Here is a 22,621-nt window from a genome sequence, read left to right as displayed (position 1 = left end):
TGACAAGGACGTAATTACTGTCATTTTGATTTCAAATTCTAATGATATAATTTAAAGCAACACCAAGGAATTTTTCCTCTGCGGTCGCCCTACAGGTTGGAAGCGGAATTGTCCATTACCGCTGTTGTAAATAATTTAGCCTACAGCAGCCTACTGTCGTACGCGCAAGCTCGCTGTTTATCCAGCACCGGCTTTGGAATCAACAATGGCCACAGACAAGGTAGAGTATGATACATGATTTTATGAAAGACATCACAAACGAAGAAAAACTGTAAGCCGTAAAGCAGTCGAATTTTGTAGTTCTTTTTGTGCTCCGGTTACTACCCCAAACCCAAAGTTACATAGTGCCAGTAAAAGCGATACAGACCACGTCAGGCTATGGCAGACGTGTCATTTAACCCATTGTAAGTCGATGTACCATCACAAGGGTCTTGGAAATATATTATGAAGGTTGAAAAACTACATAGTGTTACTTTAAAAATTATTTATTTTCAAATTAAAAAAATTTGAATGACTGAAAATAAAGGTTCCAAATGGCTTTGTTTCACAGTGATGCCATAGAAGAACCATTTTTGGTTCCACAAAGAACCTATCAGTGAACCGTTCTTAAAAGAATATTTTTTCCTTAGTGTGAAGATTATTTTAATAATCTTTTGTGGAATGAAAAGGTTCCATGGATGTTAAAGGTTCTTAATGGAACCATACATTCAAATAAATAACTTTTTAAGAATTTTAAGAGTAGCCTACTTGGTTTATTTAAAAAAAAATAGAACACCTAAACTGGCTTGTTCTGGAGAAAATTCTGTTGACTGACAAAAATATATAAACTAACAGACAATTTTTTTCAGAAATGTTAGTTACTATGTATGTATTAACTCCAACCTCTTGTCTAAAAGCAATAGCACACTCATGCCTATATGGATGAATCACAGCTGTGCTGATAATAGTTTACAATAGTACAGTTATTACACATGCATTTTACACTTTTGCTTGTGTAATATTGCAGAAAATTGTGGAAAAGAAGAAGAAACAGAATGTTTGAGGAACATAATCACGCACATTACTTCATAATAACTCACATTACATTATTTTTTACTGCAATAGAAAAAGAAAAAAACTCACTGTAAAATGTATCTTAATTATCCTGGTTTACATGGGTGGAATTACTCCACTTTATGGCATTATAAAGTATTTGCATGTATATACAATAAACAGAAATAATTAGTCATAAGAATTTCCTTGCTATGGGAGATAAGAATATTTTAATAATTTTAACATTCTAAGGATCAAATAAATACCCTTTATTTTCATAATGGCTACTGTTCCTTTTTATTAAGAGTTTTATGAATCTGTAATTTAATGTTAATCTATTCCATTAACATTTTCTTTTCTTTAATTTTTTTTTATGTTCTCCATATGCATAAGACCCAAAATACTCATCATAAATAAATAAAAATTTGTTTAATTACTATTTTATTTTATTTTTATTGCACACTTGCACTTGGATCACTTATTATTGTTGTTGTGTTTGTAACAGATGCATGCTGGGTGGAGATTGATGAAGAAAACAGGTGAGATTCCACACTGGAGACTGGAACAACCTGTTTGCATATTTCAGGTAACAGGGGAGGGGCTTAAGTCCAAAATACACCTTTAGATGTGTAGAGAGGTCTGGACTTGTTTCCTATGCTGTCAGTGTAATTTAAACCTGAAGATAGTTCTACCATTTTGTGTACTGTATAATGTTTAGACAGAGAAATGTTTGTTTTTTTATGCATCTTTTTAAAATTTCTTGGAGGCATGTCTTAAACGTGACGTACACTTAAGAGATTTCCCGTTGTGAAAGAGTACACTTTCATAGCAGTTGTATTTGGTTTCGATCATTTGTTTAAACCCAATCTCTGCTGGAGCTTAAGATTGATCTGCTGTCTTCGGGGCTGGTGTTTTATTAATAGAAACAGAGATGAATCAAATATGGTGAGTATGACTCGTATTGTCTTCAATTAGTAACTGAGGATTTTACTGAACACTTTTTATTTTACTGAACACAGTATTATTATATTCCTCCTTTTGTTATTGTAATATCTAATATTGTTCTTTAAAGTTGATCTGGCCCTTTAAGTCAAATATGGATAGCACTAATCATGCCAATTTGCATTTTTCTATTTATGTAATGTTGTATAACCTCATGTTAAATATGGTAAAACTTTACAATAAGGTTTCATCAGTTAATATAACGACTTTAGTGACCCTGAACTAAGAGTAAACAAGACTTCTACAGCATTTATTATTCTTATAGTTAATGTTAATTTCAACACATTCAATACATTGTTAAAAACAAAATTTATATTTCTTAACATTAGTCAATGCACTGTGAACTAACATGAATAAACAATGAATCTATTTTAACTAACATTGACAAAGATTAATAAATACTGTAACAAATGTATTGCTCATTGTTAGTTCATGTTTGGTAATACATTAACAAATGAGACCCTAAATATTAGTGATAGGTTGTAATTGTATGTCTTGTACTGTACAATGTGTTTGCAGGGAAGATTGAGGATAAACTTTCAGCCCTTTTTAAACATTATTTAATGACACAATGACCTGCTTTCTGACCTGCATGTTCACATTGCTCCAGATATGTCTGGTGCCATCTAAAGGTATAGCGTACATTTTTTTATGCATCTGAATTGTGACTTGAAAGTTTCAAATGGTAACCTCCCTTCTTAACCTCACAATATAAATATATTTTGTTGCACGCACCCTGCATTGTCAATACGTGTTGCCTTGTATATTTTGGCACTCATTTGTATGTTTTGTAATGCTACAATTACTTTTTTCCCCCCTCTTATTTACAGCAATGCTTTTTCCTCCGGAGAACCTAACTGTAGGATTATTGGATTTTAAGGCTACAGCTGAATGGCTTTCTGGACAAGGAAACCCTCCTGGAACCAAATACACCTTGGAGTTTATAACTGCACAAAAAATGTACATACCTTTCATAACTGACTTTTACTCTTTTTTTTTGTAACACTTTATTTTACAGTGTCCTTGTTACATATGTTACATGTACTTATAACAGTAAATAATGCATAATTACATGCAACTAACCCTCAACCAAATCCTAATCCTACCCTAACCCAATAGTAAATACATGTAGTTGTTACTACTCAGCACTTAAATATATAATTACACGGTAAGTACACATACTGTAAAAAAAAGGGTTACACTTTATTTTAAGGTGTCATTTTTACAGTGTACTTATCTAAGAAAATACTGGGTAATATAAGGTAAGTACAGGGGTTAAGTTTAGGAGTAGGTTCAGGTTTAGTACTTAGTTATTACCCAGTTATTGTAATTACAGTAATAAGTACATTGTATGTGGGGGAACAGGACTGTAAAATAAAGTGCTACAGATTTTTGATAATGCTTTATTGTACTCATGAAGGTGTTTTTCACGCAGGTCTACAGGAAAGTGGATTCAGTCTCCACACTGCACTAATTCAACCATACTGAAATGTGAGCTGACCTTTGACTCGCAACCTGATGAGCTCTTTTGGAATTATTTTGTGAGGGTCAAGACCACATTTAGAGGGACGAGCTCCAAATGGAGTACAACATCGAAGTCTTTCCAGCCATATGGAGACAGTAAGTTCAAATACACTATAAGTTGCTTTTAAAATGAATGTCATAAATTGTTTTTGTCAAAAAAAAGTTAAAATAGTGCTCTTCTGAAATGGTTGTGCTTGACTCTCTGTTGGGTCTTTCTGTAGCTCGTCTGAGTTCTCCGAATTTAACTATCTCAACTGATCAAAAGGCCATTAATGTTACTTTTAGTCATTGGCTGGAATCAAAACCAGGTATCAGAGCACTGGAATTCCTGCTATACCTTTGTGAGAAAAGTCCTGCAGGGGAATCAAAGGTAATCGGCTAGAATATTTGTTTCAATGTACCATCGCCGCTTATTATAGTGAAATTTCAGAATGTTCACAATTTGGAATGCATTACTTAACTGAAATCAGTCCATATTTCCTTATTATTTTTTATCTTTTTGGTAAGTGTGTAGTTCCGATATCAACCTCAAAATCTCCATACATTTTCCCTGATGTGCCATCTGGCAAGAACTACTGTGTTAGTGTTTCTGCCAGTCATCAACCCGCCTCAAAGAACAACTTCAACACCACCAAATGTATCTTTCTATTAGGTAGTGGATATATTTTTTATATATATTTCTTTATTTATTTATTGGGGTCAGTAAAAAAAATGCTGGCTTGAATTTTTAAGTACAATTAACTCTGATATTTAAGTCATTTAAATTTAAATTACATTAAACTAACTTTAATTTTTTTTGAATCTTGTATATATATAAAAAAGTAAATTGCTTAACTTATTATGATAAGTTAAAGAAATGAAAACCCATATGTTGTCATCCCTTTTTATCATTTAATTGTTTACAGTGTAAGATTTGTTTTAATACTTTTATTCAGCAAGGATGCATTAAATTGATCAAAAGTGACAGTGAAGGTATTTATAATGTTACAAAAGATTTCTATTTCAAATAAATGCTGTTCTTTTCAACTTTCTATTCATCAAAGAATCCTGAAAAAGATGTATCATGCTTTCCACAAAAATATTAAGCTGCAAAAACAGTTTAACAAAAATAAGAAATGTTTCTTGAGCAGCAAATCAGCATATTAGAATGATTTCTAAAGAAGCGTGTGACACTGAAGTCCAAATAAATGGCTGCTGAAAATTAACCTTTGCTATTACAGAAATAAATTACATTTTAAAATATGTTAAAATAGAAAAGAGTTATTTCAATTTGTAATAATATTTAACAATACTGTTTTTGATCAAATAAATGCAACCTTGGTGAGCATAATTATTGACCCCAAACTTTTGAACAATAGTTTATGTATGCATATTTCTGCTGTGTGTATGCTGATGTGTCTTTTATGTTCTTAAAGATTCTTCTAGAAGCTCTGTGCTAATGGTGTGCATTGCGGCCATTCTGCTGATCACCTTTTCAACTGGGATTGTTGTAATTTTTGGTTGTTTTTACGACACGAGGCTTATAATCAGAAAACTCCGCATTCCAGATGCCTTGGTATGTATTAAAATAATTTTGAAGTTCATTAAGCTTTGTATATGTATTATTTTGACTTGAGAATTTAAGTTGGAATTTAAATGAAAGTAATTCACTTAACATTATTTGATTGAGTTTTTTAAACATGCACCTTCAAACATGTTTAATATGTATATATACAGTATATGCACATTTATTATGAATTTATAGTCCCCAAAAGTATTTAAACACTTAATTCACACTAAAAAAATGTCTGAATTTGATTGGGTTATGTACAAAATATCAAACCAAGTGTATTCTGCATACAAATTAGATCAGATCTAACTTCACTTTTTTCCATTATTTTTAACCAACTGGTCTTGGTTTTTTGTGGAAGTATTAAATTATTTGACACAGGTGAAATGTTTTGACCAAAGTGTGTTTATACATTTAAATTTGTTAACTTTTACCATTTTTTGGGCAAACTTTCACTTTAGGACGAAAGATTCCCAACGCAGCTTTCACACATTATAAAAAGTGATCAGTTAAGTAACTGGGGGAAAAAAGTGAGGAACTCTGTTGCCTTTAAATCATTAGAGTCCCCCTGTGGTGAAAATCAAGTTTTTAATGTTGTCTATGTCTATGTGGTGTTTTTAATATGCTTTAAGACAACCCTGTGCAAATTCATAATTTGCATATTCATAGAACGAGTGTGGAGAGTTACATTCAAGCTATTTTAAAGAAATAAGGATTTTTTTTTTTAGATATGTCATTTTGGTGATCAAAGATGAGTTTTAAGGGATACAATCATTGACTAAAGGGGGACTTTAAGTAATAAACTTCATGCATAATTGAAAAGAATAAGTTATGTGAACTTGACAATTCCAAATAATTGAATTTCTCCAACTACGCAAGGTTTATTTACTTGATCATTTTAAGGCAATTGGTTTCCTCACTTTTTTTAAGTCAAGTCTATTGATCACTTTTTACAGTGCAGTTTCAAGTTGGTCATGTGGATTCCCCATGCTGACCAGCTGAAAGCTGCTTGGTTTGAAAGTGACTTATTTTGTGAGATATGCTTCATACATTGCTAAAGTATTGACAATAGACATGGAAATGGATTTTTTTTGCCCATGAAATTTCTCCAAAATTTTGTGACCACACCTTAAGATTTGAAATACTTTTTGGGAACACTATATATATGATGAATATTTATGAATAAACTGTAACACCAATAAGGCTCCAATTGTTTACATTAAGTTAACTAAACTTACATTAACAAACAATGTGCATAATAAATAAATGCAATGCATGGAAGAGGATAATTATCATTTACAATATGTTTATATGTCCTTTACAGATCATTTTTCCAGGAAATAATTATGTCCTAAAACTAATCCCTGAGGAATTCCAAAAAATTGTACAGACCTTGCAAAAACCACTAACGTACAAAGAAGACGGTGTTTCTGTCTCAGAGGAGGATTCTGAGGATGGCTCTCAGTTCTACCATCAGAGGGAAAACCTCCTAGAGCAAGATGAGGAGGCTGATACATCAAATCAGTGTTATAAGTACACACCAGCTACTTATTTGGAATTTAGTGAAGAAAGTGTAATATCCGAGAAGGATGATGATGATGATGATGATGATGATGATGATGATATGCATCCAGTTACCCCTTCGCCTTTATGTACTTGTACTTCAGAATCATCCAAATTTCTACAAGCAACTACTGTGAACACTTTTGTGAACTCTGAGATGGAGAGATATTGTGCAGAGGAAACTCCCTGTTCTTCTGGCAATGACTGTGAAAGTGAAGTGCCTGCTGAAGAGAAAGAGGAGGATGCGGTCTCTTTGTTGGCTTATTACTCATCAGAGAATGGCTACGAGTACGAACCAAGGCATGATATAAATTGTATTATTAATGAACTGGAGGTGACCGTTGGAATAACAAACAGACTTCCAAATCTCCACAGAGTATGTGAATGAAGAAAAAAAAAAACTTGTACAAATTTATTTTAAAGAGTGGGTCATGTTGAACCGGTTTTGGACTAAGGAAAGCATGCCTACTTTAGAAATGAGATGGAGCTGCACATTCTGCAGCACGTCACAGTGATGAAACTCGTCACGTGACTAACCATTTTGTAAATAAATTGCTGTTAGGACACATTGTTGACGAACTCCAGGTGCTACATGAAGCAACTTATGATACAGTGCAATACCTGATTGACCTGAACCATTGGACAATTGTATCTATTGTGTATTCTGTGTTGAAAATCATACAAAACGCATACCATAATTGAAAATGGTTGTGTGTGTGTGTATACATTTACACAAAGAGGCTTTCAAAAGCCTGAGACCAATATGTTAAAAATGTTTTTGTTCCAGCTTTTAAATGAACAAATATTGTATTTGAATGCGGTCTTAGACTTTTAAAACACTATGGCCTGGTTTTTGCAGACAAGGCTTACATTAAGCCAGGATTAGGACATTTAAGTAAGTTTTATAAACATGCCTTAGAAAAAACAAATGACTGATGTTGAGTAAAACATAATTTTGCATCTTGAGACAAAACAATGGCTGACAAATTTTACGATTTGTCAGCAGAAGTTAAGACAGTTAAAACAGCTCAAACATGCATTTTAGGCTGGGGCTAGTTTAAGCCTTGTCTGTGAAACTGGGTATAAGGTTTTAATCTTAATTCCAAACTTCTCCCAAATCAAAATTACTAGAAAAAAACTTGGTGGTCACACCAAATATTGATTTTATTTAAATAACAGAAGTTAACTGGGAAATAAGAAACTTTGGTAACACTTTACAACAAGGTTTCATAGTTAACTACATTAGTTTACATGAACTAACAACAAAAAACACTTCTAAAGAAATTATCTTAGTTCATATTAATTTTAATATTTACTACTACATTTGTAAAATCAAAAGTTGTATCTGTTAACATTATTTAATGGACCTGAGCTAAAATAAACTAACTATGAAAAGTTGTATTTTTATTAACTATCATTTACAAATATTAAACAATACTAACAAATGTATTGCTCCTTGTTTTTAGTTAATGTTAGTTAACGCATTAACTGGCGTTAGGTAATGAGACCTTATTGTAAAGTGTTGCAGAAACTTTTAATTTCATTATTTTTGAAAACACCCTCACAAGCACTTAAAAATGGTGCAGTTCTATGGAATTCTCAGGTTCTTACGTCTCAACATGATAAACGGATCAGATTTGTGTTTGGGCTATACCTTCTGATGTAAGATTCTTTGTTCAAACTAAAATTTCACTGAATTTTTACAGTATTCGTAAAAGTAATGTTTGTAAATTGAAAATTGATATCGGCTTCTGGTACACTAACACAAAAGATAACCATGCAATGTTATCTTGCCATCTCCTTCCATACGTATTTGAAAGCTTTTATGTAAAAGGTATTATTATCATTGGTCACTATGCATATTGGGGCACAGCTCATCTTGTTTGTAAATGAAAAATTTGGCAGCTTGAGAGTGTGAATAATATGCATAGACTATAATGCATAATCCTTACTGAACGCTGCCTTTAATGGTGCTAAGGAGGCTATTTCTTTTATGCTTGAAGAATAATTAACCCCTCTTATAAAAGAGTCAAGAAAAACACTAATAAATGCTATACATTTATTTTGTTTATAATTTTGAAGTTGCAAATAAATATTGAAAAACATAAATATGCAATAGTGCTACTTTAGTAAATATAATTGATTTCTTTCTATTTACACATTTGGGTGATTTTAAAGATTATTTACCAATTGCCATTCGTACACAAAAGTGAGAAAGCTCTCACTAATGTCTTCTATTGCCTTCTTTTTCCATTTCTCTTTCCTACTTTCTTGTCCTCCAGTCAGTCTCCCCCAAATAGAGTAGAGAAAAAGCCTTTCCTTCCATCTTCCCCACGTACACGCAGTGACTTGGTGGTGCGCGTGCCTCTTTGAAAGCCTGCCTGTTCCATTTTGTTTTCCTTTTCTTTCTCTTGTTGTTGGAGTTTAACCTGATGACAGATCACCATACGCATGTCCTCCTGGAACAGAGCAAAACTACATTTTCTACATACTGTGCAGTATAATAAATAATTAATAAATACATACAATGCATAGCAAAGGTTATATGTTATTTTACAACAGTGGTTTTCAATCCTGGTCTTGGGGATCCACCACTCTGCACATTTTATATGTTTCTCTTACCTGACTCACTTCAGTTCAGTTGATGAAGCTTTTTCCTAATGAGTTCATGATCTGAATCAGGTGTGTTAAATAAGGAAGGAACATACAAAATGTGCAGAATGGTGGGTCCCCAGGACCAGGATTGAAAACCACTGATTTACAATAATACAGTGTTTGTGAGTCCTTGACAGTTTTTTTATTTTAGGAACTAAAAGGGTTATAATACTAACCCCTGAGGAACTCTAAACAAACGCAGAGAACACAAAAGTATGTTTCTGCATTCGAGAAAAATTTCAAGGACGGCTCTCTGTGCAATGCATAGTAGATACACATTTTCTAAATGTTCTGGGTGGTTTCTAGGGTGTAACTCTTTACTAAAACCCCCCCCCCCTAAAAAACTGAATTAGAAATAAATTGCAAGTTACCAACCTGCCAAGACTCAACTTCCTGTGACAGTGCCACTTTGTGCCTGATGGTGTTCAGAAGCTGCTGGTTGAGGGCATCGCGTTCTTGCCGGGCCAAAATTATCTCCTCTTCCAAGGCACTTATGGGCGAGAGGGAAGAAAAACATTGGTCTGTTTCTAGCTGACCACAGACTATTATGCAAAATGTCCTCCATTCATAACAGATCATTGGCTTATCACTTTATCTCTGGCATGACATACAGAGAACAACACCATGTAGATATAGATTAAAAAGATCTTTGATCCAGTTCTCACCTATAAGTAGGTTTACCAGTACTGTTACGAAACGGCTTTACCTCCTCCCTCAGCCCTTCTAATTCAGTTTCTCTGGACAGTAGCTGATGAAAGAACAAAACATCACCTTAGATGAAAACTCAGTCTATAAGAATGCATTGATGTCCTCTTTTATAAGTCGATTTGGATAAAAGTGTCTGCGAAATGCATAAAAGTAAATATCATCGTATTATGTAGCTAACCTCTTTCTGTAACCTATTAATTTCTTCTTCTTTTTCTTGCAGAATGGCTGAATGGGCTAAAATGGTTTCTTTAGCCTGTTGGAGATCAAAATAAAAACAATCAGTCAGCATAAATAGAAAGTGGTCTGCCCAATCTAAAAGGAGAGCTGGGTCAGTAGAGAAACAAGCACTTACATGATTAAAACCCAGTCAATTCGCATAACTGTACTCTAAACATTTGCTACAAGCTTAGTTGAAGCATGCACACCTATCTTTTCACTAAGCAGGGGTTGAGAGCTACCTGGCACTGTTGGATCTCACTCTGTAGTGACAAAGGGAAGCAGGTAGCCTCCCCCAGACTGGCATCTTCTCCCAAGGATTGAACCCTTTGCTGTAGGGTACGGTTGACCGTTCGCAGCTGAAACACTGTGCTGTGCTCCTGTTCCAGCTGTGAAAGAGCCAGAGACAGCCAGGCTGAAACTCTCTAAGGGTGGATGGACTCTGACCAGCAAAACCTGACCAGCAGTCAAAGCTGTGCCATGAAACCTAGGATGCCCAATTCCCAATTCACATTCTATTAAATTAGGACCAATAGTATGCAGGACTATATTTAGTGTGACTCAGATAATAGTATGTCACCAGCTATATAGTACACCAGTGGATTTTCAAAACAGACTACTTCTCTACTATATAGTCTGTAAAACACATTATGCCAAAAGAGTAGCATGTACGAATACATACAGTAGTAATCAAAAGAACAGTAGGCGAAAAGTACCCAGTTACCTTCTACTTCCTCCGAGATTCTGAAGTGCATAGCATAGTACAGTTAGCACTTGCTGGTAACTGTTATAACTGAAACATCTTTTTCCATTGACATCCATTTAAAAATATCCATATATTCAGACTAAATAAAAACTTCTGCAAGGAAAATACACTATGTTTCAAAAGTTTGGGGTTGATAATTGTAATGTTTTTATGTAATGATAATCAAAAATAATGATTGGTTAAAATGTTTTAAAATGTATATTTTTTTTATTTAATTCGGTTTTTTTTTATAGTTTTGTGATGTTTTACAATTAATTTTATAGGGTTATTTGGTTAATTTGTTGGGTTTTTATTAACAATTGGCAGTTGTGCTGCTTAATATTTTTCATGATTTTTGATGAATAGAAAGTTCAAAAGAGGCTTAAAACGTATATTTGAAAAACCTTTACTGTCAATTTTTGATCAATCTAATGTATCAAAAAGCTTTAAAATAAGGTTTCATTTGTTAACATTAGTTACGTGCATTAAATTAACATTAAATAAGAGTGAACAATACTTCTAAAGCAATTATTATTATTATTATTCTGAGTAAATTTTAATTTCAACCTTTACTAATACATTAAGATCAAAAGTCGTATCTTAACATTATTGCACTTATACACATTAATGCACTGTGAACTAACATGAACATTTTTATTAACTAACATTAAAGGTGCTCTAAGCGATGTTGGGTGACATCACTTCTTGTTGAAGTTCGAAGTATTGTCAAACAAAACGGAGGCTAGCTAGACCCTTCCTCCTCCTCATCCGCGCACTAACCCCCAAAATCCTTCTTGTCGGTTATTGGCTGGAACAGTTTGTTATGTTTCGTGGTGCGGGTTAGCCCAGATTGTTTTTGTTGCCGTTTGTGGAGCCTGGGGTGTCTGCAGTGACCGCTTTTTTTTTACAGTGTGTTCAGGGGACAGGCAGCTAGCGGATAGTGAGGAGATGTTTGCTGTATGTGACAAAAAATGTTTTGGCCTAAAAAACGCGTGACATCGCTTAGAGCACCTTTAAAAAAGAAATGCTGTAAGAATATATTGTTCATTGTTAGTTCATGTTAGTTATTGCATTAACTAATGTTATTACACATCTCTGTGGAATACTTGATTCTGATTGGTCAATTGCACCATCCAGCGGTATTTTATTCCCCGATAACAATAAAAACCTTTTTACAGTCTATGGTAAAAACTGATAACACAGGCTCATCCGGGTAACTGAAGTCAGCGTTATACGCTTGCTAGGAACGGTTTTTCTTCGTGGAAGTTTTGCGTTTGGTGAGCTAATAAAATATTAAAACTCAAATCAATATTTTGTGTACAATTATTTAATTATGTCATCAGTGTATAGAGGACCCGCTCTCTTGTTTCACACAAACGCAGCTGCTGCCATTTTGCAACGATTGCTAATGAACGAAATACAGTTATGTATTTTAAGATAAACAAGTACGATTTTAAAACAATTTCATCTCAAATCAATATCCCTTATCCCCATAATTATTTATGTGGCAAAATGTTGTGTAATAAGTGGTATGACTGTCCCGTATCCCTTAAATGTCCTTCTAGTTTGAACTTGCTTTCTCCGTAGAAGCTTTACATTTTAAGACCTAATAAAATATTTTGACTCATGTCAATATTTTGCGTCTAAATATTTATGTGGCAGAATATTACAGAATAAACCCCTTCAGAGTGATGCAAGACACTGATCAAGTACATTATCTCATTATCAACTTATCAAATGAGACGTTATTGTAAAGTGTTAACCAAATAATAATACAAATAAAATCATACTGATCCCAACTTTTTGAACGGTAGTGAATATTCTGTGGTTGATATTTTATCATATTAAACTAGATATTTTACTTGTGCTTCATTCTTTTTGGAAGACTTGTGAAATGTACTTCCCAAAAGTACTGGTAGTGGGTGTATGTAGATGAGGACCTGGTGCAGCTTCACAAAATGCTATAATTTAGTTCTTATATTGAATGTAGGGTGTAAATTATGATTATATGTGACATTTATATGACAATTACACAGAGATTCCCTCTCTCTCCTTCTGCTCTTTACTCTCCTGTCATCATCAGGCACATCCTCCTCACCTCAGTTTCTTGATCTTTCAGGCTGGTCTGTAGCTCAATCACCCTCTCTCTCAATCCATCCCTCTCAGATCTCAGCCGGTCATTGTCTTCTTGAGTTGAATTCAATCGTTCATCAATACGAATACAGCGCTCTTTCAAGACCCTGTTCTATGGTACAAGATCAGTGAAAAATAATAGACAGAAACAGAGAATCAACATACTTTCTTTGATTATTTTGCCATAAATCAAAGTTGATAATATCAAAATATCAGCCAATTAATTCAACTTTTGTGTCTATACATGTCTTTACCTCTGCCTGCAGACTGTCCAGTCTAGCAGAGCTTATAGATTTGTTAAAACTTGAATCCTCCATTTCTTCTCTCAAAGCACGAAGCTCTGTGCGTAAAGTATGCTCTAAAGCCACCGCCTGGAAGAAAGAAAAAGGATGGAAAAGGTTTACATGTAATCAAACATGACATGAGACGGATAGCTAAACCTACTGATCTACATTCCAGCCATGCATTTAACTGTATCAGTGTTTCTACATCACTAGACACATTTACCCACTGTAGCTGAATGCCTCTGAAAAGATTAGCAAGAAGATGTTTAAACCAGGAAACTAGGGAATTAAAGCTGATTGGTCACCTCTGCCAGCTGTTCCACAAGTTTTTGGTTGTGGTTGGACAGCTGAGTGAGCTGCTCGCTCTCCTCGCGTCGCCGGTCACGACTCTGAACGTGTTTTTGTTCCAGCTGCGCACGCAAGGATGTGATGTCAGCCTGTAGTTCTGCTTCCCGCTGACTTGCCTCGAGGTCCCGCATCTCCAGACGTCGCTGCAGCACGTGTTTCTCCTGCTGTGTAGCCTGTTGCACATCAAACTCAGTCATTCACACGCTTTAAAAGAGGTCTTTAATGATGTTAAGAAGATCGATGTAGAATCATATATACCTAAATGGGCTTCTATGCTGAAATGTTTATTTTGAGGTTCTTGACATTTTTTTTTCACCTGCACTAGGTGGTATAGTGTGTATAACGTTACAATATAATAGGTTCTATTAAAGTCCCAATGTGGTGAAAATCAAGTTTTTGATGTTGTTTATATGTCTATGTGGTGCTTTAAGACAAACCATGTGAAAATTCATTAGTCAACACCATTGTTGAGTATTTTCTCCTTAAAACTGCAGTGAACCTTAGACAGTCTCAAAAACACGGTTTGAAATCGCTGGCGTTTCTGACGTCACAAACTAACCAATCACGTCAACGTGTGATCATCAACGAGTGGATCTCTGAGCTGGTGTGAGTGAGTGGAGGCGGGGCTAATTTGCATATTAATAGAAACTCCATATTAATTTGCATACAGAATTAATAGTATACTAAATGAGGCAACGAATGAAGAGAGTTACATTCAAGCTATTTTAAGGCATGACAAAATAGTTCAAGGAAAAAAACATTTAAATATGTAATTTAGGTGATCAAAGATGAGTTCAATCATAAAATTATTGACTACAGGGGGACTTTAAGTACCAAAAAAGGGTTCTGCTGTTGTAACAAGCCAAAACACTATTTGGGACGTCACACAAACTCCTTCCGAATGATGAGCCACCATTAACTACAACTCTTGTCGCTTCATATGTCATAATTTCGATATGCAGGAAATATAAACACTCAAAATCAAGTGTTTCAGTATTTTCCCCAAATATCTTTATTTCTTGTACTTCTTTTCAGGCAAGTCCTCTAGTAGACTATTGCCAGAGTGTGTTAAGACATTCTTTATGCTACTGTTCAAATGTTTGGGTCCTTGCAGACTAAAAGTGTTCATTTCTTCTTCTTCTTTTTTTTTTAAGTACTGACACCACAATTTTTGAACGGTAGTGTATATCTAATCTATACAAATATTTTATATAATTCTTCCATTACAATAATAAATAATTAGGCGTAAAAGTAAAATTGACACATTTTAATATATAAAACCAGGAAACTGGTTCTCATTTTAGACATGAGGGGTTATAATGATTTAGGTTTAAATGTTTTGTAAAGTTTTACAATGCATTTAATTTGGTTATTCTTTATTTTTCTTGTGATTATATGCCGTCATTTACTTTTCCTATTTATATAATGACTTGAAGAAGTAATAATGTGTTGTGTATGTGTACAGCACCACAGAGACAAATTTCAATAACAAAAAGTACAGTTAAAAATTCAGTTACCTAAAAAAAACTTTTTTTTTGTTTACCAAATAAGAAACCAGAGTTAAATGCTGTAAACAACTGTTAACACTTTAAACATAAACAAGCTAACTGCATAGGCTTAAGGTCTGTTCACACCAGGAACAATAAACTAAAGATAAATATATCAATAACTATATTCATATTAGCATCCACACCGGTGGACGATAACGTTCTGTTTTTATACTGTAAGTGAGCATCCAGTTACTGTGTTGTTTCCTGCTTTAAATGCTTGAACTTGTTAAAGTTGGTGGATTCTTAATGGCTTGTCGATGTTTTTTTTTTTTTCATTTTATCGGCTGGAAAACATAATTGTGAAAGTGATTCCAACAATAATCATTCCCCTCAGTAGAGATTGTTTTAGCTGTCATGTGGACTTATTCACAGAATTAGAATGATTAATAAAACTTACAGTTATTGTTATAGGAGCCTTTATATAGAGTCTCAATCTCTTTTGACCAAAGTCATCCTCATTCATACCTCCATCTCTCTTTCCATCTGCTCTATGTGAGCAGCCAGCTCCACGTTTTTCTCCAGCAAAGCTTGGCCCATCTCAGCCGCCAAAATCAGGTCTTTTTCCAGCAGAGTAGGGCTGCTGTCATCCTGAGGTGAGGCGAGAAGATCATCTGGTCCTATTGTAGGAGCCATGATCCGGTGACTGGAGGAAGAGAGTGAAGAAGAGAAGGGGAAGAAAGAATCCTCCAGGATGGGAGAGGGCAGGTTCTCTCTCTTGGATGTAAACATTGGTTCGACCCTTGAGTTCACGGCTGAGCAGGACTCCTAGTGACCGTCCCCGATAGTCAAACGTTGTTTATCTGCATCTTTCCCAGTCTAAATGCCTGGATTTTCCTTAAAGTAAAAAAAAAAAACCCACAATGTGTTACTCTGTGAATCTGACACCTGTTATGTTCTTCTTGTGAACTTTATAAGTTGATTTTGTATATCCTTCAAAAACGGATCAACCCTAGTGTGCGTCACAAGTAGGGTGTACTGAGGCTGAATGTGCAGCCAAGAATGGAATTATCAGTGAATTTATTGTTTGCTTTATCTTGAACCTTCCGTATAATAATTCTCCCTATGGACAAAAACATGTTGGAACAGGTGACAATTGTGTTGGAACTCACCTTTAAATTTTTTATGACACAATGTAGATAGGTGTATTCATTTATAAAATCGAATCCTCCTGGACTGTAAAGAGCTTGGATTTCTTCCCTACATGTGAGTCCTTCCTAATTAACAACACATTATACAGAACTACCTTGGAGCATTTCTATTGTTGTCTAGGATCTTCTTTTGTAGACATGACCAACATAACAAAGTATCAGTGTTTCTCTCACATTCCAGTAGTCATTCAAGACTCCTCAGTGGCCCGCTGACTACACCCTTTACAATTGGCTAAACAGGTTTAAGAGAGCACAGGTGTCTGAGACATAGGTGACTCTGACCTCCTTAAATCTAAAATGCCGATATTTCACCACCATTACATTATATGTAGCATAGCTTAAAAGTGTTTTCCTGGGGGGTAACAGGCTTCTTCTCTAATGGAGGAAGCATAAACAGGATGACATAAAATGATGTCATTTAAACCAGAACCTCTGGTTAAAGTGGTTATTATTAACATAATGTCTTAGCCAATTTTATGACATTGCAATGATTGAATCAACTACATCATTAGTCTACTGTCGTGTGACTCGTGTCGTGTAAATAAAACAACCCAAAGAGTTCGTATCAAATTAAATTCACTGCAAGACTTCAGAACTTGAAAGAATGTGTTATATTCAAAATTGTTTTCTTTTAAAGTCTAAAAGCGTCTGCTTGAAAATGTCCCTATTGACTATTTAGAACAAGAAATGCTTTGTTTTTCCTACCTGGGAAGTTCCTGCTCCAAACTTACCTCCAAAGGTGACAGGGAGGTACTACTAGTCGCCTTGGAAGCGCTGTTGTGAAGTTAAATTAGGCACACCTTCTCATTGCGTCATCAGTTAAATAGGAGGAGCCTAGTACCAACAAATAGGGAAGGTGTCACTGACGTCAGACGTTCAGGTGAGATAGTTTGGAACTAAAAATAAAACACACACACATACTACACTTTGAAAATAATCTATAGTTTATATATACCTAAAAAAGCATTAATTTTGAATAATAGAAAAGCTGTATTTTAATGTTTATCTTCTTTAAGTTTATTTATATTATCTCATTTTATCTATTATTTTTTCCCTGTTTATTCTACCGCCTGTAGTACACACAGGTTTGAAAAAACACACAAAAAACACGTAGGGTAAAGGAAATGTCTGCAAACGTAACGGATAATGTCCTGTCCCTGCCATCACTGTGAACGTCACTTCTCTTATTTCAGTTTTTAATCTTAATGTGTATAACGTTAGATTTACAATTGTTTTATTTAAGAGGTTCTATGTCTCTTTATATGAACTATTAAAAAAGAATTATCAAAAAATAATTCAGTTTTAAAACCTTTATGACTTGCAATTAATCTCTAAACTAAAAAAAAGTAGAAATACAAAATGCTTTAGTCTTCAAAAAAATTTATAATAATGTTACGAAACCGTCCTCTATCTAAAACGTTGTATATGCAAGTGGAGTATGCATTCGTAATTTCCAGTGTCAGATGTAGACATTCTCAGCATAAAAGAAGCCATTCAGAGGCTGTTGGGTAATCTGCTCAGTGCTGCCACTTTGTGGTTAAAGTCACCCACTTCGTCACACAACTTCATACCGTTGCAGGCAAACCAGCTACTAAATATAATAAATGAATGGAGATGATCAAGATTTCACATTAAGCTAATTTAAATTTATAGCTGTTGGATTGATTATGATATTCTAGGGTGATCCAAATATGGAAATGGCTCAGAGAGACCATAAGGAATGTTTTGAATCAGAGTGTTGATTTTTGTCACTGTGAAAGGATAGGTTGTTCAAACCCTGGCAAAGGCCTCAGTCTCTGAAACTTGGCGCTATGGGACCTGTGGCCTGGCTGTGTCCCTCACTATGGTAACAATGAACTGAGTGTGGAGTCAGATAGGATTAGTAATATCTACACAAGCGAGAGCCTGTGAAACTTGCAGCAATGCTTCCTGTTTTCTATACTTCATATTTTTCTCTTGCAGAGCCTGAATGAAGCTAGTTACAGCAATGGGCTTTGCTGTGAATCTTGACTTATAGCTGTAAGACAAGAAAACCTTGTTAACTAGATAATTATGTTTGCAATGAGTCATTTTGTCCTTAAATTGTTTAGTAAAATAAGTTAATTCACTTGTGTACTATGTAAGTAAATACAGTTAATCAGAGTGTTACTGCAATTTTTCCTGTTATTTTAGTCTACCTTCTGAAAACGGGAGGGGCTTGGCCTCAACTGGGCCCCTCCCACTTGAACTTTAGTCCTATTCAGACAAACTAAGAATCAGACACACAAAGATGGAGAAACACTTTACTAACTGGACTCTTCTCCTGGTGCTGTGTGGCCTCCTGCCACTGGCTTCTCAGGCCGGCAGGCAGATGCCGAAGCTCTCGGACAAGAAGCTATGCGCCGATTCAGAGTGTAGCCGTGAGTAATGCTAACCAGAAAATTTTGATATTTTTTTTATTTTTTATGTTGCATTTCAGCATAAGTAACTTTGGTAACACTTTACATTAGGGTTGCACTTATTAGTTAACATGAACTGACAATGAAAAATACTTTACTAATCCTATAGTCAAATGTTAATTTCAACATTTACCAATACATTAATACAATCAAGAGTTGTATATTTTATTAAATACTTAATGGACCTAACATGAACTAACAATGAACAGTTGTATTTTTATTAACTAATGTTAAAAGGATTAATAAATACTGTTATAAATAATATGATAATAATTATTATATCGCCTAAAAATAATCAATAAATTGTTACCGTAACTTTGAATATATTCCCATCAATTTTTATGTAGGCCAGTTGTGCATGAGAAACAAAAATACTTTGGTTTATACTCTAATTTTATAGTTGTCAAATAATATGGACATATTTAATTCCCACATTTTGTTATAGTTTATATGAAGTTGTAAGTGAAAGTGTACATTTTAAGATACTGTAACTTTTTTTCAGTTTTTCTTCTTTTTATGTTTACTTAAATAATTATAAAAATGAATTTTCAAAGAACAATTTAATCTTCCAGTTAATATGAGGTCCAAGAAACTACATGCAGAACAATAATTAATAGTCTAATCATAAAACAATACGTATACCAAAACTATTTTTAAACTATTTCAACTTAAAAATCTAAGTTCAGTTGTTGCCTTAAATTTTTTTTAAGTATAATTAACTTAATTTTTTCAACTTAAATTATATTAAACTGACCTGAAAAATTGAGTTGAATCTTGTTTAACTTATAGAAAAAAATATGAAATTGCTTAAATTATTTTGACGAGTTAGCGTAATAGAAAACCATTTTACCACCAGAAAACCATTATCAGAAAACCACCAGTTGCCATGACTTGATCATAATCTTTTTTTTTTTTTACAGTGAATAATTTTAAAAGGAGCTTGTCACACTAACTGTAAGACATTGTGTCAACTACACATCTTGTTGTGTATTCACAGATCCCATTCTCATCGCTAGAGCTCTGCAGGATTATTACCCGCAAGACTGTCGCTTCATTCCCATCCAGCAAGGCCAGTCTGTCTATGTGTATGCCATGCTGAAAGACCGTGGGAACCTCTTCTGGGCTGGTAGTGTAAGTACAGTATAGCCTATAATAAGGCCGATCTGAATTGCAAACATCTCTATCGCAATACTTTAATCACAGTATTCACTGAAAATGAAGACACAAAGTGTAACAGAAGATAACTGTTTGTGAAGGTCCAAGGGTCGTATTATGGAGAGCAGGAGGCTCGTCTGGGATTCTTCCCCAGCAGTGTTGTTGAAGAGACGCATGCTTTAATGCCTGCTGAGGTTGAGGTCAAGACTGATGTGCGTATATTAATCTTTTGTCTATGATCAACAAAAACAAAATTGTTGCACAAACAAATACATGACGGGACATGTAAGCTTAATTTATAATCTTTTTTTATTTTCAGAAATGGGACTTTTACTGCTATTAGGATTGTGTGATGCTTCGTCTGGAATATAATATTCTTGATTCCACTCTGCACTTTATAGTGTGTCACTACATTTGTTATCTCTACGCTACTCAACTATTCAGATAAGGAAAACATACAGAACAGTGACTGTAGACTGTAAATGCTTATTGATGCAATAGTTTGAATAAAACTGAGCTATGCTGCTACTTGGCTGCTTTTCTTGCATGTGATCAGTGTTACTTAGTATCACCTGATGTTTTGGTAAGGAAAGTTCTGAATGAGAAATAAAGAGAAAATCAATTACTGCTCAACCAGGAAATGATTGCATCTGCCTTTAATGATCTTTTTGTAGCAGACAGTATTTGGTTTCTAGTTGCATCCAGAACTGTCATAAAACATGTTAAATGTTAGGCCTACATTTAAAAAGGTTTATTACTCAAACCCTAATGTTATTTTATGGTAGGCCTACTCACATAATCATACACAATAAGTGAATACTAATGAATGCAAGCAAATATTAATTTAACCACCAAAAAAGAAGTTGGGGTAAAAAACAACAAGGTTGCCAATTGCATTCAACGATATATGTATAATATATCCATTGAGGGGCTAGATAAGTTATTCGTTGATGCGGTCTTCATAGAAACTCATGCGACATGCTACATTGAGAGAATTGCAGAACAGATGGTAGCCTACAGTAGATATGGCTATTTACGTTAGCTAACTGCAATTAGTCTAATCTATTATCAAACGATAAACATTGCCTATAGCAGTGATTTACCAATCAGTGCACTTAAGAAACAATAAATGAAATTAACGGAGTTTAATGCTTTTTTTGAAACTATTTGGTTGCGCCACGACACGCGTTACTTCCGCATTCCTCAATTCCTATGGAAGTCTATGCGAGTGTCGTAACGGCTCTGGTTGCGTCATGTGCGTTTCCACGGAGACCAATGACAGCTTGGCGTTCTTGTAGCAAGGTGAGTGCATGTTCACAAATAACTTAATTCAAATGATTTCACTTCAAACTAAGTAAATAAAATGTAATGCGCTGTACTGGAGAGTTAATGAGCGTCTACCACAAATATGCTATTTGGGTGTTCTAGTGAAGCTGATAAGAATGATTTTACCATTAATTTAAAAGTTGTATTAGAAATGTATTAGGCTAACGTTACTTATTATAAAAAGTAGTCCATAACAAAAAAGAACATTATTAGTGAACATTATTAGACTTCAAAATCAGCAAAATGGCGAAAAAGGTTGCTTACCGTAAAAGAAAGCTATGTAGCCTATCACTTGACAGAAAAATATTTAGTTTTGATTAACTTAATGTTAACAGAACAGTTGACTATTTATTTGGCATTTTGTATATTGTTGTGGTTCCAGTTTGTTAAAAACAATGTTTACCTTTTTTATTTCTCAAAATTAAGCGGCTCTATTCTTAGACGATGTCCAATATAAACATGGAGTTTCCATGGATAAGAAACAGCCCTGCTTTTCATCACACGCTTCGGGCTTCTGGACAATCTGAGGTCTGGTATGATTTCACTGATGAGGCGAAATTCAACCAGTACGGTTGGCGATGCTCAACGAAAGAAGACTCTTATTCAAATGCCACCCTCATTGGTAACTGGTCGGAAGAGAGGTTTGACACTCGCCGTACTGTGGCGTTACGACGCCCCCTTCCGCACCAGGTTGGTTTTGTTAGGTAAAAACACGTGGTTACCCCTGTCTGTGAAATCAACATATTCACCTAAGTCACATTTAAAATGTTTGGATTTCACTGTATATATATTATTTATATATAAATAAATATAAAACCAAGAGCATTTCTCAGAAATTAGTTGTTACCACAGGTGTGGTTAATCATAAGCTATGAAGATGTTCATGTTAATCACAAAAAAGCCACATAATTACCACCTTCATTTTGAACATTGAACATTGATTGTTTAATCATTTTAAAACTTATGTTTTTGGAAGTGAAAGTGTGCTTGTGTTATCTTTCTTTAAAATGAATGATACTTGGTTTGATACTTTGCTAATACGACATTCAAGCATTTTTAACTGTTGCATAAAGGGATAATTCACCCAAAAATGAAATTTTTGTCATGAATTACTCATCCTGACCTCATGTCGTTCCAAACCCATGAGCCTTTCGTCTATCTTCGGAACACAAATGAAGATCTTTTGATGAAATTTGAGAGTTTTCTGTTCCTCTGTTGACAACTAAGCAACTACCACTTTGACGC

General features: G+C 34.4%; 4 protein-coding genes across 8 annotated transcripts in view; 3 read left to right on the top strand and 1 right to left on the bottom strand.

Annotated features, from left to right (window-relative positions):
- Positions 1-1,637: 1,637 nt before the first annotated feature.
- Positions 1,638-8,779, top strand: crfb12 (cytokine receptor family member B12). Of its 2 annotated transcripts, XM_077206475.1 has the most exons (8): positions 1,638-1,977; positions 2,554-2,666; positions 2,865-2,994; positions 3,470-3,654; positions 3,780-3,928; positions 4,066-4,210; positions 4,974-5,113; positions 6,432-8,779. In XM_077206475.1, the coding sequence occupies exons 2-8, from the start codon at positions 2,606-2,608 to the stop codon at positions 7,056-7,058; spliced, it is 1,437 nt and encodes a 478-aa protein (XP_077062590.1). In that variant the 5' UTR covers positions 1,638-1,977; positions 2,554-2,605; the 3' UTR covers positions 7,059-8,779. The 2 variants fall into 2 exon arrangements, with proteins under 2 accessions (XP_077062590.1, XP_077062591.1); XM_077206476.1 differs by lacking the exon at positions 2,554-2,666 and having other exon boundaries at positions 1,656-1,977.
- On the bottom strand, positions 8,716-17,265 carry bicdl2 (BICD family like cargo adaptor 2). Of its 3 annotated transcripts, XM_077206479.1 has the most exons (11): positions 17,163-17,231; positions 16,419-16,523; positions 15,775-16,143; positions 13,717-13,932; positions 13,382-13,498; positions 13,093-13,239; positions 10,492-10,638; positions 10,212-10,286; positions 9,991-10,073; positions 9,701-9,815; positions 8,716-9,129 (listed from the first exon to the last, which is right to left on the bottom strand). In XM_077206479.1, exons 3-11 carry the CDS (start codon positions 16,036-16,038, stop codon positions 8,953-8,955), a joined length of 1,341 nt encoding a protein of 446 aa, XP_077062594.1. In that variant the 5' UTR covers positions 16,039-16,143; positions 16,419-16,523; positions 17,163-17,231; the 3' UTR covers positions 8,716-8,952. The 3 variants fall into 3 exon arrangements, with proteins under 3 accessions (XP_077062594.1, XP_077062595.1, XP_077062596.1); XM_077206480.1 differs by lacking the exon at positions 16,419-16,523 and having other exon boundaries at positions 17,163-17,265; XM_077206481.1 differs by lacking the exons at positions 10,492-10,638; positions 16,419-16,523 and having other exon boundaries at positions 17,163-17,246.
- Positions 17,266-18,710: 1,445 nt separating this feature from the next.
- mia (MIA SH3 domain containing) lies at positions 18,711-20,578 on the top strand. Its single transcript, XM_077206260.1, has 4 exons — positions 18,711-18,856; positions 19,893-20,026; positions 20,152-20,262; positions 20,370-20,578. The coding sequence occupies exons 1-4, from the start codon at positions 18,727-18,729 to the stop codon at positions 20,391-20,393; spliced, it is 399 nt and encodes a 132-aa protein (XP_077062375.1). The 5' UTR covers positions 18,711-18,726; the 3' UTR covers positions 20,394-20,578.
- Positions 20,579-21,264: 686 nt separating this feature from the next.
- The window catches only part of cfap68 (cilia and flagella associated protein 68), a 42,170-nt gene continuing 40,813 nt past the window's right edge, over positions 21,265-22,621 (top strand). For both annotated transcript variants that reach the window (XM_077206503.1, XM_077206502.1), the window contains exons 1-2: positions 21,265-21,352; positions 21,803-22,066. In XM_077206503.1, the coding sequence (XP_077062618.1) occupies positions 21,821-22,066 (246 nt within the window). In that variant the 5' untranslated portion in view covers positions 21,265-21,352; positions 21,803-21,820. The remainder of the gene's footprint in view (positions 21,353-21,802; positions 22,067-22,621) is intronic.

This window comes from Siphateles boraxobius, unplaced genomic scaffold, assembly GCF_051911475.1.
Source record: "Siphateles boraxobius isolate OS27281-9 unplaced genomic scaffold, OSU_SipBor_1 56, whole genome shotgun sequence".
Classification (NCBI taxonomy): Eukaryota; Metazoa; Chordata; class Actinopteri; order Cypriniformes; family Leuciscidae; genus Siphateles; species Siphateles boraxobius.
This window is presented reverse-complemented; position numbering and strand designations above follow the sequence as displayed.